This window comes from Sus scrofa, chromosome 1 (genome assembly GCF_054392235.1).
Source record: "Sus scrofa isolate SSC_HxYL_T2T_F1_AM1 chromosome 1, Sscrofa_HxYL_maternal_Yorkshire_Landrace_v2.0, whole genome shotgun sequence".
NCBI classification, from domain to species: domain Eukaryota; kingdom Metazoa; phylum Chordata; class Mammalia; order Artiodactyla; family Suidae; genus Sus; species Sus scrofa.
This window is the reverse complement of record NC_139383.1, coordinates 86,357,257-86,378,470: the sequence shown is the minus strand read 5'-3', so window position 1 is coordinate 86,378,470 and position 21,214 is coordinate 86,357,257. Positions and strand designations below refer to the sequence as shown.

General features: G+C 40.6%; 1 protein-coding gene across 3 annotated transcripts in view; it reads right to left on the bottom strand.

Annotated features, from left to right (window-relative positions):
• ELOVL4 (ELOVL fatty acid elongase 4) overlaps window positions 1-15,541 on the bottom strand; it is a 32,489-nt gene extending 16,948 nt beyond the window's left edge. The window contains exons 1-3 of one of the 3 annotated variants that reach the window (XM_084964413.1): window positions 15,103-15,541; window positions 13,171-13,214; window positions 11,560-11,580 (exon numbers count right to left, since the gene is read on the bottom strand). In XM_084964413.1, coding sequence (XP_084820539.1) covers window positions 11,560-11,580; window positions 13,171-13,183 — 34 coding nt within the window. In that variant the 5' untranslated portion in view covers window positions 13,184-13,214; window positions 15,103-15,541. The remainder of the gene's footprint in view (window positions 1-11,559; window positions 11,581-13,170; window positions 13,215-15,102) is intronic. The other 2 variants (XM_021092097.2, XM_021092107.2) reach the window with 2 other exon arrangements.
• Between the last annotated feature and the right edge of the window lie 5,673 nt (window positions 15,542-21,214).

Below are 21,214 nucleotides of genomic sequence, written 5' to 3'. Positions count from 1 at the left end.
AATTTATTCAGGAGAGCACATGCATAACAGGTCTAAATTTAAATTTTTAATTTAGGGAAGTTTTTTTAAAATAAAAAACACCTCTTTTTTTGAGAAAATGTGAACTGGATTTTAACAAACAATTTTTTTTTTTATATGTTTGAGTCATTTGCATTTCTTTTCTTTCTTTTCTTTTATTTTATTTTATTTTTATTTTATTTATTTTTTTATTTTTTTGTCTTTTTGCCATTTCTTGGGCCGCTCCCTCGGCATATGGAGGTTCCCAGGCTAGGGGTCGAATCGGAGCTGTAGCTGCCAGCCTACACCAGAGCCACGGCAACGCGGGATCCGAGCCGCGTCTGCAACCTACACCACAGCTCACGGCAGCGTCGGATCATTAACCCACTGAGCAAGGGCAGGGATCGAACCCGCAACCTCATGGTTCCTAGTCGGATTCGTTAACCACTGCACCACGACGGGAACTCCAAATTTTTTTTTTTTTTTTTTGTCTTTTTTGCGTTTTCTAGAGCCGCTCCCACAGCATACGGAGGTTCCTTCTCCATATGGGGTTGAATTGGAGCTGTAGCCACTGGCCTATGCCAGAGCCACAGCAACACGGGATCTGAGCCGTGTCTGCAACCCACACCACAGCTCACAGCAACTCCGGATCGTTAACCCACTGAGCAAGGCCAGGAATCGAACCTGCAACCTCATGGTTCCTAGTCAGATTCGTTAACCACTGCACCACGACGGGAACTCCTAAACAAAATATTTTTAATCCAAAAGTTTTGCAGTAACCCAAGTCCTTAGAAGCTTCTACTTATATATAAACAACTGTAAAAAAATTCTGACAACAAACTATCATATGAAAGCAACTTCCTTAAAAATCCCTAACTGGGAGTTCCCCCATCATGGAGCAGCAAAAATGAATCCGACTAGGAACCATGAGGTTGCAGGTTCAATCCCTGGCCTTGCTTAGTGGGTTAAAGATCCAGTGTTGCCTGAGCTGTGGTGTAGGTCACAGATGCGGCTAGGGTCTGATGTTGCTGTGGCTGTGGTGTAGACCAGCAGCTGCAGCTCTGATTAGACCCCTAGCCTGGGAACCTCCATATGCCACAGGTTCGGCCCTAAAAAGAAAAGAAAAAAAAAAAAATCCCTAATAGGCCTTCTCTTTCTTTGAAAGGCTGGTTTCTTTCAAAACATTTTCAAATTCAGGATTTGTACCAGTCATATGGAATCTTTTTCCCCAAGTAGCCTAAGCTGGTCATCATCTCCCAAAAGAAAAATTAGTAAAAATTAACATTTTTACAACACTCAAATTCCTAGAATGAACCAGAAAGGGCACAAGACCACAGAGGGAAATGATCCCAGTTGGGTGTTGGCTTTGGGAAGTCAGAGATGTAGAGGGAGTGTGGCACTAGGCAGGGGACAGGAATTGAATTACGACAACTAGATTCCAGATCTAGGTTGTTTTCTAGTGCCAGGACCGTGAATCTGAAACTCTGAGCCACAATTTCCTCCTCTGTAAAGTGGAGGTGATAATAAGATTGCCCAAGTCACAGAGTTGCTTTGAGGCTCAAATTGAAAACTCTCTACAGGAAAACTCTCCAACATTAACTCTCTTCGCACTTAAAAATATTAATATGTTTTTTTTTTAACTTTTTTAGGGCCACACCAGAGGCATATGGTAGCTCCCAGACTAGGGGTTAAATTGAAGCTACAGCTGCCAGCCGACACCACAGCCACAGCCATGTGGGATCCGAGCTGCATCTGTGATCTACACCACAGTATGGCAGCACCAGATCCTTCACCCACTGATTGAGGCCAGGGATCAAACCCGCAGCCTACTAGCCGGATTTGTTTCCGCTGAGCCACGATGGGAACTCCTTTTTAAACTTTTAAAGCACATTGTGATTGCCTGTCCTGTCACTGTCTGCTTAACTGTGTCCCACACCTGACAGAGAAGGGGCTTCGTCTCTACAGCCACAAAGGCTCTCACAGTAGATGCACCTAGCAAATGGCTGGGACCTACCTAGCATGCCATAGGCCCCAAAGTAGTTAGAAAATAACTACTATTATTGTGGCTACTGTTATTGCAAGAATAGTCATTCAAGACATTTCTAAACTTCCCCCCCCCCTTTTTTTTCTTTTTATTGCTGCTCCTGTGGCACATGGAAGCTCCCAGGTAGGGGTTGAATCAGGCCTGTGCCACAGCCACAGCAACATAGGGTCCAAGCGGAATCTGCAACCCACACTGCAGCTCATGGCAACGCCAGATCCTCAACCCAGTGGGCCAGGCCAGGAACTGAATCCAAATCCTCATGGATGCTACCTGGGTTCCTAATTGGCTGAGCACAATGGAAATTCCTAAACCGCCCTTTTGATTCAGATGAAATGAGTACCAGCTATTGTTCAATATTGTTCTAAAAGAAATACAAAGTTCCTGTTGGGGTCGAAATACAAAGTTCCTGTTGGGGTCAAAAAACAAAAGAAAATGAAATTGGAGTTCCCGCTGTGGCTCAGAGGAAACCAACGTGACTAGTATCCGTGAGGACATGGGTTCGATCCCTGGTCTCGCTCAGTGGGTTAAGGATCTGGTGTTGCCATGGATTGTGGTGTAGGTCACAGACATAGCTCAGATCTGGCATTGCTGTGGCTGTGGTGTAGACTGGCAGCTGTAGCTCCAATTCAACCCCTAGCCTGGAACTTCCATATTCCACCCCAAATGCCAAAAAACACAACAACAACAAAAAACCCAAACCCTAACTGTTCTATAAAAATCCATGCCACTGTTTACTTTTCTTAAATAAATTTTAAAATTGGTAGCTTAAGAATATTTTAACATTCTTCTTTTTTCATCATAGTACATAGTAGCAGATTACCAAGAACATTAAGAAAACCCCATTCCCTCTCTAAAGTGTGGTCCATGTACCACAGAAAAACACCTCTTGGAAGCTTATGTGAAATATAGAACCTGAGGCCTCATTCCAGACCTATTAAGCCAAAATCTGTATTTTAACTAGAGTTCCAGGTGATTAACACATTAAAGTCTAAGAAGAACTGCTCCAGTTTGCTCAGAAATGTGGGCCTACTTTATATAATATATAATCAGGTCATATAAATTTGATTTATTTGTTCTTAGTGCCTATCTGAATAAAACAGCCACTTCTTTTTCTTCTAACAACATCTACATATATTTTTAACTTGCCACAAACAAAAGAAAAACACAAGTCTGACAACCAACTAGAGATACTGAGTAGCTTCAGGAGTAGTCAAGATATCAAGAAGTATGGATTAGGAGTTCCCTGGCGGCACAGGAAGTTAAGGATCTGGCATTGTCACTGCAGCGGCTCGGGTTGCTGCTGTGCTGTGCGTTTTAATCCCTGGCCCAAGAACCTCCAAATACCAAGGGTGTGGCCGGCCAAAAAAGTATGGACTATATATTATTCACCCCTCTCTAACAAGTTAGGACCAACAGTTGCGAATCAACTCCATTTTTTTACACCTGGAAGCTAATCACAAATATTCAGGTGGTGCTGTTATAAATACATATGCTTTTATTGACTACACAGAAATAAGGGTTACTCCATGTCATGCTGCATGCTAAAAGCAGCCCAAAGAGAAAGTGCAGTGTCTTTCTTAAGGAAGTGGTCAATGTCTTCCTCCATTTATTATATGTATCATGGCAGCCAGGGCCACAGCCCTTATTCTTGGATGGACAGAGGGAGCTCTAGAACAATGCCTTCAAACATGTGGTGACAGAAGTTGTTCCTGAAAAACATAGATAATTGCTGTCAAGAAGAGTTTGAGAGAGATCTTATCTCCATGACAAGGATAAACTAAATAAGAGAACCTAACACCTCTTCTAGGTTCTGGTCTAAATTATGATGCTTTAATATATTCTCCAAGCCCAGGAAGAGCCGGACATCAGTGAGGTACAATGGCAGAAGCAGAGGAGAAGGGTCTTCATATAACTGAACAAAGGGGGCAAGAGACAATCTGGGATGTACTCCAGAAATGAAAGAGATTCTGAAGGTGGTGGAGGAAGGAGGGGTGAGTTCCCCACTGGGCCAGGGTGGCGCTTTAACCCCCATGAACTCGGGGAAGAGGGTGGTAGTTTGAGTTTGGAAGAATGCCTGATGAATGGAAGGAAAGGCCAGCTCTTGGAGAAATCTGATGTGGACCAGCAGAGGCTGAAGTGAAACAGATCAAAAGGTCAGAGTGCAATGGGAAGACAGGTGGGAGTGGAAGGAGCTGTGGGGTGTGAAGGAGCAAGGGGCCAGAGAATAGTTTTATCAACTCAGTTGTATAACAATCCTCCAAGGGCCTGAAAGAAGGGAGAGAGGAGTTGGAAAGTAGAAGAAAAAAATAATTTTGGTTCCAAGCTTACCTGAACAGAGAACATGATATAGAAAGTGAGAGAGATCAGAAAATTGGGGGTGGGAGTGGGGAAGGTTAGTTCTAGATGGATGAGATCCAGAAAGTCAGTAAATTCACTTGGAAAATGAGAATAGCAACAGTACCTAACCCAAAGGAGTGTGAGCATTAAATGTGACAGTACATACAAAGCACCGGACACAGCGCCTGGCACTCAGTAAGCATTCAAAAAATGCTCCCTGTGATGAATAGGCAATAAAACAGTCTTTGCTGGATGAGTAGGGCAGCTGCACTGCTTTATGCAATGGTCATTGATGTAGCAAGGTGAAAGATCTTGACTCCATCCCAGCTCTGTTACTTTCCAGATGTATTTAAAAAAAAAAAAAAAAGTCTATATCTTCATCGTAGAAGGGTTAAATCATACTTACCTTATAAGGACACTAATAAACATTAAATGACACAAGGTGCATAAAATTCATATCATAGCATTTTATAGTTCATAATGGTCCTATAACAGAAGCTCAATAAACAGCAGAGAGTTTTACCATGTGCAGGTGCTATCTATACTCATGCTTAAAAAAATGACACATTCATAAAAGCCAGGTCACAGGGAAGGGAAATAATGCCTAGGATGGAGTGGGGGGGAGGGGGGAGAGATGTAGGGTAATGAGAAGTGTGTGTATGTGCACACATTCATGTGCACGTGTGTGCGTGTGTAATATATACACATATATTTTAACCATAAATTGAGTTGTTATCTGCACATGGTGGAATCTCACTGCTATTTACCAAGCCTCTAGTATAGGATCATTATTTTTATACACCTTATGTTATTAATGTTCACAGCATCCTTATAAGGTAGTAACTATTTATCAATGCTCTATGATGAAGAAATAGACTCAAATATAGATAATTGACATAGAAGAATGATGCCTTGTCCTGGAAGCAAGAGAGAAGGCAGATAGTTTCCTTCTCATCCCATTTTCACATTTTGCTGGGCTTCTCAGAAAAAGCTGTCATAAAACTTTCCCTGTACTAACCTGGGAGTTCCACGTCCCTTTGTGCTGCCAATGTTCTCAAGGCTTTAAGAAAATCAAAATGGTTTCCCTTTAGCAAAAAAAGGTGAAAGATACTACTGGAGTAAGTGTGTGCAGTGTGTGTGCTTTAATGGGAACTCTGGCCAAAATCTTCTCTTGCTAACCGTTCTATAACTGAATATCCATGGTTGGTTCTGAATCAATAATTCCTTTTCACTAATTAACAATTGTTTCTGGTTCTTGTATTACGAACTTTGACAAACACTTTCACATTTCACTTTGAATATATCTTTTTTTTTTCAACAGTCCTAGCTGGTCCATAATTACAAGTCAACTTCACCTTCTCAGGCTAAATACTACTTTTTATATTTTAGGTTATATTCATATTATGGTATAAATATATAAATGTATATAAGTAAATATTACTTTTTAGTTTAATCTCATACAACAGCTCTTCAAGTACCATTAAGCATTCAGATGCTCTTCTTTAGATGACCTCTGGTGGTGTTACAAATTTGTTCAGATTTAGCATTCTAAATCCTAATACCATGTTGACAAGAGACAAGTATAAGATAAGGTAAAATAAGAGAAGAAATGTAGGTCAGAGGACTTTGCTCTTCTATTGGGCTAGTGCTATGGGAGGTAAGGACACCAGGCTGGGAGACAAAACAACCTATTTGGACCCATTTTCACTACAAACTTCTGATACTGGGGATGCCCAAATATAGGGAATAATGGCTGCCTGCCAGGCCTATTAACCTGAGTTGTTTCTACATTCTTGGCAACATTGTAAAGCAAAATACAAAAGCAAGGTTGCTATCCTTGTTATTTGCTACTTTCTAGCCATTTGGGTCCCCCCCCCACCCCCGGCCGGTTTTTTTCCTTTTTAGGGCTGCACCACCAGAGCATACATAAAGTAAGTTCCCTGGCTAAGGGCAGAATTGGAGCTACAGCTCCAGGCAATGCCAGATCCTTAACACACTTGAGAGAGGCCAGGAATTGGCCTCATGGATACTAGTGGGTTCCTTAAAGCCAAGTCACAATAGGAACACCCTACTTTTTTTTTTTTTTAAAGCAACAGCTACACATTCTCTTTTTAAAGCCATTTTAGCATACACTGAAAAAACAAAATAGAACAATCAACTCCTAAAAAGTATTGAACACTGAAGAGAGATCATTTCTAGAGGTACTACATTAATTTTATAACATGTGAAGTCTTTTTTTTTAAATTGTAGTAAAAAACACATAAACTCTATCACCTCATCCATTTTTAAGTATACATTTCATTAGTGTTACTTCATAAGTGCTACATATATCCACATTGTTGTGCAACCAATCTCCAGAACTTTCTCATCTTGCAAAACTGAAACTCTGGATCCATTAAATGACTCCCTAACTCCCCCTCTCTCTAGCCCCTGGCAACCACACTCTGCCCTCTGTTTCTATGAATTTAACCACTTTAGAGGCCTCACATAAGTGGAACCATCAGAATTTGTCTCTTGGTGACTGGCTTATTTTACTTAGCATAAAGTTCTCAAGATTCATCCACATTGTAGCTTGTGTCAGAATTCCTTCCTTTTTGGGGGTGAATAATATTCCACTATATGTAAATATCACATTTTGTTTAGCAACTCACCCATCAGTGGATATTTGGATTGCTTCCACCTCTTGGCTATTGTGACTAGTGCTGGCTATGGACATGGGTGTGTGGACAGAAACATGGAATTCTTTAATGATACATACCTGTGCCTAAGTTTTCATTTGATAAACAAATAAAATGAGAACAGAGAAGCCTATTCCTTCAAATACTCTAGTTCAAAATCACAAATGCCTTTATTTGATCACACTGGATAGTGAATAACTGATTCCTTCAGTGGATTAATGTGTTTGCCTTTCAAATTCCAATATTTTTTCTAATTAAATGTGATCACAAAATAAAAATGTAGCATATTGAGGCATAGGTTTAATACTGATAATATTACATGGAGAAAAATATACAACAAAAGATCTTTTTAATTAATATAAAAATCATTTAATTTCTTTTGTTTTCCCCATATGCTAAAACCTACATATTTGTAGCAATTTTACAAAAATTTTAAGCCATACTTCCAAATTTGTTAGAAATGCTCAAAGATAAAGTGCCTATAGTTGAAAAGCTTCTTTAATAATGTATAATAAAACCTGCATGTTCTATAGAAAAATATAAAGTAAGATTAAGTTTAGCTATCTAAGCCATTGCTTCAGGAGATACTATGAGGAGTCAATAAAATGGCCTTAGAGAGCATGTAGTTTGAAACTTTCCCATTGTACCCACAGAAATGTAAGACCAAACAATCAGAAATAACTTGTCCAAGACCACATAAAATGCCATCCTCAGAAAAATAAGCTTATTCTTTAATGTTACTGCTACTATTTTTGACAAAATACTTAACACCAGGTTGTTCAAGGAAAAGCTAGATAATTAAATAGGTAAAGTATGACAGCAACAAACACAGTGCCATGTCAAAACAGGTGCTTAAATATCTGTATTCCTTTGTTTTTCTACTTCCTTAGCTATTTCTTATGGAGCAGATAAGAGAAAGTAAAAAGGACTAAATATGAGTCTATTATTTCTACTACTTGGGCAGCACTAATAACAGTTTTCTTGGAAATGACTGGAGTTATTGCATAGAATGAGGTTTTTCAGGGATCAATATATGTTTATTTGAAATCGCTTTACTTATTTATAGAATTTTTTAAAAATTGCATCTATAGCCAGAATTTAAGAGCCAGATAAGACCTTAGAGATGACCTAATTCAGCTCAGTTTGCAAATAAAAAAGGTGAGTTGGAAAAGCAAAAGGTCAGTAAAAACTGTCTTAGCAAACAGCAGCAGACTAGGATAAATCTAAATCCCAGTCCAGCATTCTTCCCATTTCCTATACCAAGCCTTCCACATACACCACAATGCTTCAGCACAGACAATGAAGGCAGAGGAATAAGGATATCTGACTTTATCCCTTTTGAAAGTTAAGTGTTTTGTGCTAATAAATGATTTAAGAGTTTGATGCCTTCATTAAATATATTCAGCATGAATTGAACTGATGACTAACTAATGAGAAAGGTCATTTTTAAAACTTTCTGTAATTGAGGGTGGCCCCAAACCTTATCAGTATTTAGCAACCAGAATATATCACTCTTTGAAATTATGTGAGAGGGAGGGGGTCATATCAAATCAATAAAATGTATGGGCACTAAAATTGGGTAGAAAAAACAAGGTGAGATAAATATAATGAAGGTTAAAGCTGCAAGATGAGAGTCCCAGAAGGAACAGCACAAGGAAATATATGAGCATCACTGAGGGTGATGGATCAGATGGAGCAAGGAACCACTCTGGGTACCACAGCAAGAAAGGCTTTGTGTGGGAGGGAGACTGAGCCAGGTCTGCTGAAGGGTGTGTGGAGAGGCAGCCACAGGGAAGGGCAGCAGAGCCAAGGGGAAGAGCACAATAAGAGCATCAAGGAGGTTGTGCACACGTGTTAATCAAGGCTGAATGACCAACTTGGCTGGAGCTGCAGGTCTGTGGGTTGGGAAATGCTGACTGACCAGATTAGAAAGGAAAGATAGAAACTTGGTTTGAAAGGCCATGTACTTCCTCCCTTCTCTTTTCTAAAAGCCAAAACCCAGATGACTTTTTAAAACATATATTCTAATCCATTCTCATTCCAAGGGAAAATAAAACAACAGCACCTTAACAGGAAAAACGTCCCGAGAATGAAAAAAAAAAAAAAAAAAAAGAGCCATCTGATATGAGAAAAAACAGATTCTGTTACCGAACTTGAAAATGATAAGTGACTCAGTACATCTAACCTAATACTTAGGTTAATAACATTAAATCATTCACTAATGACATTATCATATGACTTAAGAAAAAAATAAAACTTTGAATTGTAAAAGGAGGACCAACTTCTTTGGTGGCTCAAAAGCACTGTGTAATATAATTGTGTATGTAATTCTTTGACATCTTTTTTTAAAAAATTTAAAATTATAGTTGATTTACCGTGTTGTGTCAATTTCTGCTATACAGCAAAGTGACTCAGTCATGTGTACACACACACACACACACACACACACATACATTCTTTTTCTCATATTATCTTTCATCATGTTCCATCACAAGACAATGGGTATAGTTCCCTGTGCTCTATAGCAGAATATCATTGTTTGTTGTCTATGTAATCCTGAAAACCTTTTCTCCCTAAGCCAAAGAATCTAATTGTATACAACTGCGTCCTGACACTGGTTTTAGAATTTGCCTTGTTTCCGCTCCTAGAATTCCATCTGTGATTGGATTTCCATCACGTGCTGCTGAGGAATGGACAAGAGCATCAGACATTCAAGTCCAGAAGTCCGCCATCAAAACCAGTGGTGAAAAAACAAACAAAAAAACCAGTGGTGAGGGAAAAAGCAACAAGAATCAAACATGAGTTCCTGCTGTGGTGCAGTGGAAAAATGAACCCAACTAGGATCCATAAGGATGCAGGTTTGATCCCTGGCCTCACTCAGTGGGTTAAGGATCTGGCACTGCCACGAGCTGTGGTGTAGGTCACAGAAGCGGCTGGGATCCCACATTGCTGTGGCTGTGGTGTAGGCTGGCAGCTGCAGCTCCCGTTCCACTCCTAGCCTAGGAACTTCCACATGCCACAAATGAAGCCCTAAAAAAACAAAAAACAAAACAAAAAACAAAACAAAACAAAACCTGAAATGGTATTGACCTCGTAGAGGCTTCAGGGATATTATGAGGGTAGGGGAGGACTAGGACCTCATTAAAAACACTGGCAAAGGAAGACCCCACGTTAGAAGACGGAAACAGTCCACATGTTTGTCTTTAATTAACTGCCTAGAACTGAGAATGTCTTTTCTTAAAGGAACATTGAAAATGATAAGTGAGTTCCCAGGCTAGGCCAAACAAAACCTATTTTAGATAATAACATAGATTAAAAAAAAACCCCACACATTACCTGTGACAAATAATGAAACCAATGTAACTAACAGATAATGTTTAAGACCATGCTCCTCTGGGGCCTAGCAATCCCTGGGATAGGCCTCAGCCTATCTGAGCTGAGATAATGTCCCCTGCCACAACCCCTCACCCCATTTCAGCAGACCAGGCTGACTTGCTGGCCCTTAAACACATTCCCAGTTTCCATGGACTGTTGGGTCTAATGCCCCTTGCCTTGGCCGACCTATCAAATTCCCTCCACCAGCTTCACATGGTGAAAGAATAGAGATCCTCTAAAGACAGCTCCCGTATCTTCCTCTCATGGCTCAAGACTGCAGGGCAAACAGAAGTGGAGACAGAAGAGTAGAGGAGGGCTTTCCTGACCTTCCCTGGGCCCAGCAAGGCCTGATTGACTCTGAGAACACAGCCTTCAGATCATGACACCAGGAAGGAGTGGCCGTGACCCCTGCACTGCCCTGGGACAGGGACCAGGCATTCTGGTTCTCTCCCCAGGGCCCAGCCCCTCGCCTGCCCATGGCACATGATGAGCTAAGAAGAGAGGAGTATAGAAGCCTAGCTTCCAAAGTTCACCATCACCCCGCAGGAGTCCTCCCTTCTGCCTTTCGCCCTGCAAAGGGAGGGGAAAGCAGCCAGACTGGGCTTTCAGGCTCTAGCTTGAACTCCCAGGCAGACACAAGTTTTTCACCGCCTCCTCCCAACACACACACATGGGCATGCATATTCCATGAAGGATGGCTCTTTTTTTAAAAAACGCATGGCCAAAAAGAAATACTGAAGCTCAAGAGACATGTGGCCTTATTGTGGGAATGTGGGCTATTACCATTCTGGGATGCTTCTATGTCACTGTCAGCTATACGAAATGCTACCAATGAATATTTATTAAAATAATACATGCAACTTGTGATGGAACATGATGGAGGATAATGTGAGAAAAAGAATGCATATATACATATGTATATATATACACACACATACATATATTTGTATGACTGGGTCACCTTGCTGTACAGCAGAAATTGACAGAGCATTGTAAATCAACTGTGATTAAGAAATAAAAATCTTTAAAAAAATTAAAAGATGAAAATAAATAAAAAGTAAAATGATACATGCAATGGATAATGTAAACAATCAGGGCATTTGTAAGTTGAGGGATATTAAGACTCACCAGTTTTCCACTGTAAACCAACTATAATGGAAAAAACAAAAATCATTAAAAAATAAAAAATAAAAATAAAAGGGAAAAAAAGACAATAGTTTTCAAACTTTATATACAATGTTTCTTGATTAGATATATATCCTTGAGCCTAGGATCCCAGCCTTAATAATTTTTAATGGACTCATAAAATGAAAGAATAGAAGGAAAAACACACAACATCGGAGTACCTACTCTTAGGCCACCAAGTGGTATAAAAAAGTCCTGTATCCAGTCTGTTCTGTAGCTATCTAGATTTTTAAATTATGCATTTATTTCCATGTATATGTCCCTATAGAAAACACACATCATTTTTTGTGAGTACTTTTTGTTTCGTTCTGTTTAACATAAAAGTTATCCTAGTAAACGTTAAAAAAAAAAGTCCTGTATCAATCTATACCTTCCTATATATCCTAAACCAAGATTCACTTACTTATTCAAAACATCAAAAAATATAATAGAAGGGAAAAATTATTTTCGCTGTTTTTCTAAAAGTACAGCTCTTTCAAAGTTTCAGTTCTATTGTGTAAAGTGTGGATGATCTAGTACAAGGAACATTTTCTGTGTTCATATAATATATGGGACATAGTCTGCATTTGTTGGATCTGTTTCGGAAAAGCCCAGCTTTGCTACATTGCTTTGGACATGTTTTATTAAATCACACCATTTTCTATAACAGCACAAAAATGACATTTTCCCAGAAACTGCCCTAGGGCAAAAATCTTTGGGACTGTCAAATACACTCTACAAATCTGTAACTACGCCCGTTAGGACAGACCAAAGTAGCTCTAGTTAGGAAAAAACTTCAGCGCAGAGAAATACTTAGTGAACTGATAGAATAGAAAGAAGCACACAACTAATAGTGGAGATGGAAGCACTCAGGGCACAGAGACTTGGCCCATTTTCTGCTCCCTGAATGATTTGTTTCCTCTGACCACACTCATCATTATTTCTCAAGACCATCTTTCTCTCTGCCCAGTTTTATTTCTCCCCTTTCCAAACATCTGACTCATCAATTTTTACTTCAGCTTCATCTAATAATCTACATTTCCACTCTGAAACTCCTTCACACAAATTTTGATGAAATTACAGGAAGGAGATCCTTAGTGTGAATGAACCAGAGAGGAGGGCAGAGCTTGCCAGGGAGGCGGGTGGTGTGAAAGGAAATGGAGCACCATAGGGTTCACGCCTATTCTGCCTGAGTCTGAAATATTCCTCCTCACACAGCTGCAAGGCAGAACAGAATCTAGCCCACTCAGCCTCTCAGTTGGTTAAGAAATACTATCTCTACCTACATTAGGTAGCTCATTACTGAAAATGAGGAAGCAATCTCAGGTTTCTTAAGTGGATAGCCAGAGCATGAGCGAATACCTACCCCCTGGCCTGCTAGTGAGAGGTCATCTGTGTTTCAGTGGCTACTCTCACTTCTCAGGCCTGGCCCATGATATTACATCATTTTATTTGCCCTTCACAGGCTAGTAGAAAGTTTTCACATGAGGCACAAAGTTCCCTATTTCATTTGTGACTTATTTAACACCAGCATCATTAGGAAGGAATTAACCATCACAGAAAGGTGTATTCTACCTTTGGCCTCCATTATTCCTCCTGAGGCTCCAGAGGTGGGAAAGCTGTGAGGGAAGACAGATAGGAATGAGAATTCCCGGGTGTGGCTGGCTATATGGAGATTGGAGGACCTTGACAATGTCTGAATTCTTAAGTATGCAAAATGCAGTTTATTATCTGCTGAAGAATTTGTCTGATGTTCAGCTCTGCACAGTTGTGTAATGGGAAACCTTGATGCAATGTTTAAATAACCAAAATCACAGAGAGAAGGGAAGCATACATATCTTTCCCAGTTTTTGTAGGTACCACATAACCTCGGCGTACACTCCATAGAAGAAAGACTTAAAAAGGAACCACTCCATTAGAAACTGCCTTTTAACTACCTTCTCTTTCTTTCTTTCTTTCCTTTTTTGTCTTTTTAGGGCAGAACCTGAGGCATATGGAAGTTCCCAGGCTAGGGGTCGAATGGGAGCCTCAGCTGTCGGCCTATACCACAGCCACAGCAACACTAGATCCGAGCCTCCTCTGTGACCTACACCACAGCTCACCTCAAGGTGGGATCCTTAACCCACTGAGCAAGGCCAGGGATCTAACCCGAGTCCTCATGGATACTAATCGGGTTCATTTCCGCTGAGCAGTGATGGGAACTCCAACCTTTTAGCCACTTTTTTCAAGTGCAAAGGCTTAATTAGCTTATTTCTCAGTGTCAAACTTGAGATCCTCTGAAAAAGAAGACACTTTTCTAAAGAAGTTAAAGCCATAGCAATGCCAAAGAATCCTTTTGTCTCACACAGAAATAATTCCAGTACATATTTTTTTCCACAACCTCTATCCCATGTATCGTACTGTATACATGCTGTCATCATGGTCCCATTTACTCTTAACAAACACAAAACTATAGAAATATATTTCCATTTCTGAGGAAGGGAAACACAGTCATAACGTGTAAATGTTAATCTCCTCCCGTGCTAGGATGCAAGGCAAAAGGACCAGAAAAGGGTAAATCATAAAATCAAATTCCTGTTAACTAATTGTTTATCTCAAAAAAGTGTAAAGGCTTTGACCCAAAGTAACTAAAGCAAATGAAGAAAACAAACGGTACCATATAAAAATAGTATCACATTGCTACCCCTGAGAAGAGCTGCAGAACTCAACCAATTGACCATCCCTGTCCAACTGCAAAGGCTAAAGGGAAAAGTTTGCCCATTTAAGAAAACTGCTCACATGTAGGTTTCTGGGACAACCTCTAGGTGATGCTGTAGAGACCCCCTTCCCAAAGACTCCCCATTTCTTTCCCGGTGTTTTAGCCTCCCCCCTCCCCACGACTGCACTGCACTGCGCAAAGCCATCACAATCACTTCAAACATACTGGCTGTTGAAAAAAGCCTCAGAAACTAAGCTTCTCCAAGGTTCCAGGAGCCAAACAATGGCTTTTTACTTTTCATTCCAAATCATACTACAGATAGATGAGCTACACAAGAAAATACTAGCAGGTGCGGCAAAGCAACCAGGAGGCCAAAGAAGCTAAAGGACAGCGACCCCTGGGCCCTTTTCCCTCCCCGAGCCACTGTAGGGAACATTACTAAAGGTTAAAACCCATCCCAGTGCGTAAGTTAGAACTGTCAGATGAGCTCGGGAGATGTGGGACTACAGGGTGGGGCGGGCCCGCGACTAGCTCTCAGCAGCAGCACAGGCTCCATCTGGCATGTCAGCTCCTGCATCCGAGAATCTGATCGGAGATGGTGGAAGCGCAGGGGAAAACCGTGCAAGCGTCGGGGGGAGGGGGAAGCCTTAACGTTCGGATCCGATTAACCAGCTCCCGATCATGGTCCCCGCGCCCGGCACCTCTTCCGACTCGCAGCATCCCAACAGCCGCAGGAGGCAGGGGGCTGCCGGGCCGGGTGCTCCTGTCTCCCGCAGGGCCGGGCGAGGATGGGAAGCCAGCGGCTTTACCTGCGATGGACCAGGTCCAGCGGTAGAACTCCACAGTGTCGTTGAGAGCCGTGGACACTACGTTCAGGACGCTGCACGGCTCCGAGTCCAGGAGCCCCATCGCTGCGGCCAGCGGGCGCCGGCGGCGTTGGGAGGAGGGAGTGGAGACCCCGCTGGAGGGTGATCTCGGAGGCGCCGGTCGACCGACCGAGCGGCAGCCGGGGACCCCTCTAACGGTGGAGGCCCAGCTGCGTCTTCCCCTCCTCCTCTGCGCGCCGCGGTGCTGGGGGATGCGGCGGCGGCGGCGGCGAGCCGGGCAGAGGAGAAGGTACCGTCAAAGCTCCAGAAGGAGGAGCAGGAGGGGGGTGGGGGGAGTGGCGGAGGAGGAGGAAGAGATCCCTCCGTGAGCGCCAGGCGCTGCACCAGTCTGCCGCCGCGCGCCGCCGCCGCTCCAATCTCCTCCGCCGGCGTCACGTGGCCGCGCGCGCGGGGCGGAGGGCCGGCGCGCCCCTCCTCCCGCCCGCGTGCGGGGACTCTTGCGCAGGGATGCTGCAGCTTGGGGAACAGGGGGCGGAGGTAGGGGGGCGACGGGAGCCAGGGCTGCGCAGGCGCAGGCCGCCCCGCACCCTTCTTCCTGATCCACCTCTGCTTTCGCGGGAGCGCAGATCGAGACCCGGCGACTGCCCCTTGTCGTCTCCCCCGGGTCACCCCAGGCCCCTTCCCCGCCCCCCTCTCCCAGCAGGCCCCTGCGGAGGAACCCGCCGCTTTCCCACGGGTGACCTCGCATCCGCCTGGGATGCGTCCTAGGGAACTGGACAGGAAAAGGTGTTTTGTGGGCCAGAAGAGGGTAGCGACGTGCTTTGGGCCTTACCTGTAGTTCACGTCAATTTTCCTTGGGTTCTGCCTCCTTCCATTACACCTGCAAGGGCTTGTCACCATGAAAGGAAGTAACACAAGTCATCCCTTAAAATTGGTAAGGGGATATTTATTTTCAAGCAACAGTGATGGAGAATGGACTTTGGGGTCCACTCATTTACAAATTAGCAAATAATTTGATGAATGTTGCATGAGTTCAGCAGCCCCTGTTAAGGTGGAAAATAGTCAAAGCCATGTTTGTTAAATGAGTTTATAATAGTTAAATAAAGTCATTAGGAGTTCAAAGAAGAGAGAGGCCTTACAGTTAAAGTCTGCTTGCACCTGAAGGGGTTGTGGTGAATCTGACATTATCTGCTCAGGAAACGAGATACGCTAGGCGAAAGAGGGGAAAATATTTTTTTAATTAAAAAAAAAGTGTTTGAGAGTTCCCGTCGTGGATCAGCGGTACAGAATCCTACTAGTGTCCGTGAGGACTCGGGTTCTATCCCTGGCCTCACTCAGTGGGTTGCTTGAGCTGTGGTGTGGTGAGTTGTGTTTTAGTTTTCAGAAGCGCTCAGATTCTGTGTTGCTCTGGCTGTGGCACAGGCCAGCGTCTGCAGCTGGGGTTTAACCCCTAGCCCGGGAACTTCCGTGTCCCCAGGTGTGGCCTTAAAAAGACAAAAAAAAAGGAAAAAAAAAAGGTATTTGGATAGTAATAAGAGGAGGGGAAGCAGCAAGATAATCCTACCCTTGAAAAGTGGATCCTGAAAAGTAGCAAAACTACACTAGGCTACAAACGGTTCATAATTTGATAGTTTCTGACATAGAGCAAGAGCTTTGAGAACAGCCCAATAACATTTTGCCTACTTGTATTTAAGCATGTCACCTACTTTTTGCGTAACCTTTTATCCAATTGTTGGTTTAGGATGCTCCATTTAAAGGCCAGGAAGTGCAGGTTGATTTCTTCTGCTCTTTGACACTCTTAAGATAATTCGTCATAGTTATTTATTTATTTTCCAGTTGACTGGTTATATGTTCTTTGACTTTATTTCCTAGGGGAAGCATCCTAGAGGATAAGAATTATTTTGGGTTCTTTGTTGAGGACCTACCCCAGTGCTATAAATAATAATTGATAAATATCTATCATGATGTCAAAAGGATAACATTTTTGAGAGCATTAAAAAAGGGCTATTATAAATGGCAGACACTTTACAGAAAGAAGAGATAATTAAAAGTAACTGATTTATTTGATCACAAGTAACCAGAGTCTTTATTAAATGCTCTATTTTCTTTGAAATTAACCAAATACAATGTTATTTATCAAATATATTTACTAGCTTAAAGGCTTTTTGGATTGAAATTATAGTTTCTCAAGTCTCAACCCAAAGTTATGTGTATCAGTCATATTCTAAAAGCTATTAACTATATTTTAAAAAAATCTAGTCAAGTGTCTATATTTGGAGAGCAGGTAATGATTATGCACTTGAGTAGATGGCCTAGCCAAGGATCAGATTAGTTTGAACTTCATCTAGCAAATTGATTACTACTTATATATTGTGAGACCCGGGATGCTTTTTATGTAGAACAAATCCCCACCCTCACTCCCATTCACACACACAAAACCTTCGCATCTTTACTTGTTTAATGTAATGTGAAATTCTTAAAACCATTACTGAGAGTATTTCCCCAGCTGCTCTTTTATAGCGAGGCCAACTGAGGTCCATCTGTTCACTAGGGGGCGCCTGTCACATATAAGAAAATCCTAGACAAGTGATGGCAAGTATGTCAGGAGTGGCACTTGAGTTTCCTCCCCACCCTACTGGATAGAATAGTATGTTTGCATTTAGGGGCTGTCCAGACCTACGCCAAGAACCAGAGCGCTAGAACTTACTATTACCCAGCATGGAAACTGACCTGCCAGTTCTCAGTTCACAAGTGGTTTACAAACTCCATTGGCTGACCACAAACAAAGCCTACATACTCAGTTTCTGCAAAGGAAAGGAGACCTGCATGTCCACTCACCTAGAGTGACAGCTGTCTCACCAAGATCATGATGGCATTGTGACAGAACAGAATCAAATACAAGCATCCATGGTATGTGCAAAGTTTTGAGAACAGAGTTCTTAGTTGGGGATTGAATACAACTGCAATACAGTTACCTATAAAAAGTAAAGAAGAGGATATGACTATAATAAAAATAGCAACTTTTTTTGTTATGTCTGGCTGCCCATACAGAGTTAACAACATAAATCAAACTATCCATTTTTTTCCCTGATGTTTTCACCTTTCTATGTTGTCCATCTTGTCAGCAGCCTATGCTTTCAAAGAAAGGTAAGCCTAGGAATCTGTTGAATGAGGAGTGAAAGGAAATAGTTTGATCAAGAAGAGCTGTAGAGAGACCCTAAATGTTATAGAAGTAAATTTTGCCAAGTGGATAATACTTACAGAGAATGGAGAAAAATCAATGGTAATACAAAGGGCTGTCTATTAGTTCCAGTCTTCTGTTTTATTTTGCTCACTATTCCTACTCCATAAAGATAAAAAGTAGTACCCATGGCATAATACAGGTTCTTAATCAATTTGGAATTGCAGTCTTTGCCTTTAAGGCATCTTTCATTTAAAAAATTTTTGGAGTTCCCTTGTGGCACAGCAGGTTAAGGACCTGGTGCTGTCACTGAAGTGGCTTGGGCTGCTGCTGTGGTGTGGGTTCCATTTCCAACCTGGGAACTTCCACATGTTGTGGGCATGGCCAAATAAATAAATAAATAATAAAATAAAAATTTTAAAATGTTTACTTTTTGTTACTTTGTATACAATTATTTTTAGTACATTTAGTGGGTATAGATTCTCCTAATAATTCATGAGTACTGAAAAAAACAATACAGTGAAGTGAAAATCCCTCATAATCCCATCTCTTTATTTTTCCAGATTTTTACATGCCTGTATAAACTCTTTTTTTTACATAAATGTTATCTATTATAATGGTATTCTATAATCTGCTTTCTAAAAACTTAACAATAGATCAGGAGCACTTTTTAATGTGAAAATATCAACTACTTAATATTCCATTTATGGCAATATCCTTATTTAGCCACCACAATTTAGATTTTTTCTAATTTGAGCTATTATGTCAATTTGATTATTAGTATCCCTGTATACACAATTTTGTGGACTTCTCTGATTATTCTCTTAGCATACATTTCTACAAGGGAAATCTCTGGGTCAAGGAGCTTTAATTTAAACATTTTGATACATGATGACTGATTTCCTCCTAGAAATGTATCAGTTCACAGTTCCTCCAAAACTTATGAAACTGTGCTCATTTTCCCACACCCTCTTCTTAGTGAGTCTAATTCCACTTTGTAATCATTACCAATCTGAAAGATAATGATATTTATTATTGCTTAATGGCTTATCACGTTTATTGGCCTTTCAGCTTCTTTCTTTTGAGAATTGCCTCTTTGTATTCCTTGCACTATTAGTTGTGTCTATTTTTCTTATTGATTTATGAGATTTTATGTAATGAAGTTATTAAAGTTTGCTATGTATGTTGCAAATGTATTTTCCCAGTCTATTTGTGTTTCACTGGATTTATTATAATAATTTTTAACTGCATATATTGTAGGCTGGGGATAAGTTAGGCTCACTCATGACCACCTCCACCAGAATGGCCTTTTTATAAAAAAAATTATAATTAATTCATAATATTTTATTTGTTTCAAGTATACAGCAAAGTAATTCAATTGTATGTATACATATATTCTTTTTCAGATTCTTTTCCATTATAAGATGTTGAGTATATAGCTCCCTGAGCTATACAATAGGTCTTTGTTGTTTACCTATTTTATACATGTGTGTATATGTTAATCCCAAACTCCAGATTTATCTCTCCTCCACTATCCCCTTTGGTTTCCATAAGTTTGTTTTCTATACCAGTGAGTCTATTTCTGTTTTGTAAATAAATTCATTTGTATCATTTTTTTAGATTCCACATGCAGTTGATATCATATGATATCTGTCTTTGTCTGACTTCACTCATGTTGCCACACATGCATTATTTCATTCTTTTTAATGGCTAATATTCCATTGTGTATATATACCACAACTTCTTTATCCATTCATCCATCAGTGGACATTTAGGTTGCTTCCATGTCTTGGCTACAGAATAGTGTTTTTCAAACTGTAACCTGATCTACACTTCTAGGAGAACATACTAGGAGTTCCTGCTATGGCGCAATGGGTTAAGAATCCCACTGTAGCATCTCAGGTCACTGTAGAGGTGCAGGTTTGACCCCAGGCCCAGCAGAGTGGGTTAAAGGATATTTTGTTGCCACAGCATACCTGATTCAATATCTGGCCCAGGAACTTCCATATGCCATAGGTTCGGCCATAAAAAAAGAAGAAAAGCACTAAAATGTGTGGGGTGCAGCTAAGCAGCCTTTAGAGGAAAATAAATAACTTAAAATACTTTTGCTAGACAAGAGGAAAGATTTACAATTAATGTTCTAAGCTTCTAACTTAAAGAGCTGGAGAGAAAACATAAATTGAAAGAAAGTAAAAGAAGTAAAATAATGGAGAGTTTAAAAGGAAATAGAAAATAGCCATTTGAGAAAATAAGCATGGACAACAGTATATTCTTTGAAAAGATTAAGAAAACTGATAAACCCTGAGTTAACCAATCAAAAAAAATTAGAGAATGAAAGAAGGATATTATCATAGGACCTGCAGTCAATAAAGGGATAATAAGGAAATATTATGAATAACTTTATGCTATAAGATTTAATAAATTAGATTCAGTGTACTTCCTTGAAAAGTGTAACTTATCAAAATCAAAACAAGAAGAAATGTAAATTTTGAATAGCCCTAAAATTATGAAAGAAATTAAGTTTACAATTTTAAAACGACCCAATAAGCTCCAGGCCTAGATAGCATCTTTGCCAAATTCTATGAAACATTTAAGAATGAAATAATACCAATTTTACACAGTTTTTTTTCAGAATATAAAGAAGATAACTCTTCCCAATTCATTATGTGATATCAGCATAACTCATATCAAAATCGAAAACTTGTGAGAAATGAAATTTATAGTCCAACATTCTTCATGAACAATGATGAAAAATCCTTTTAAAATTTATGAAATCAGGAAGTATCATGCACCCTGATTTCAAACTGTACTAGAAAGCTACAATAATCAAAATAGTATGGTACTAGTACAAAAACAGACACACTGATCAATGAAACAGAATAGAGAGCCCAGAAATGAACCTATGCTTATATG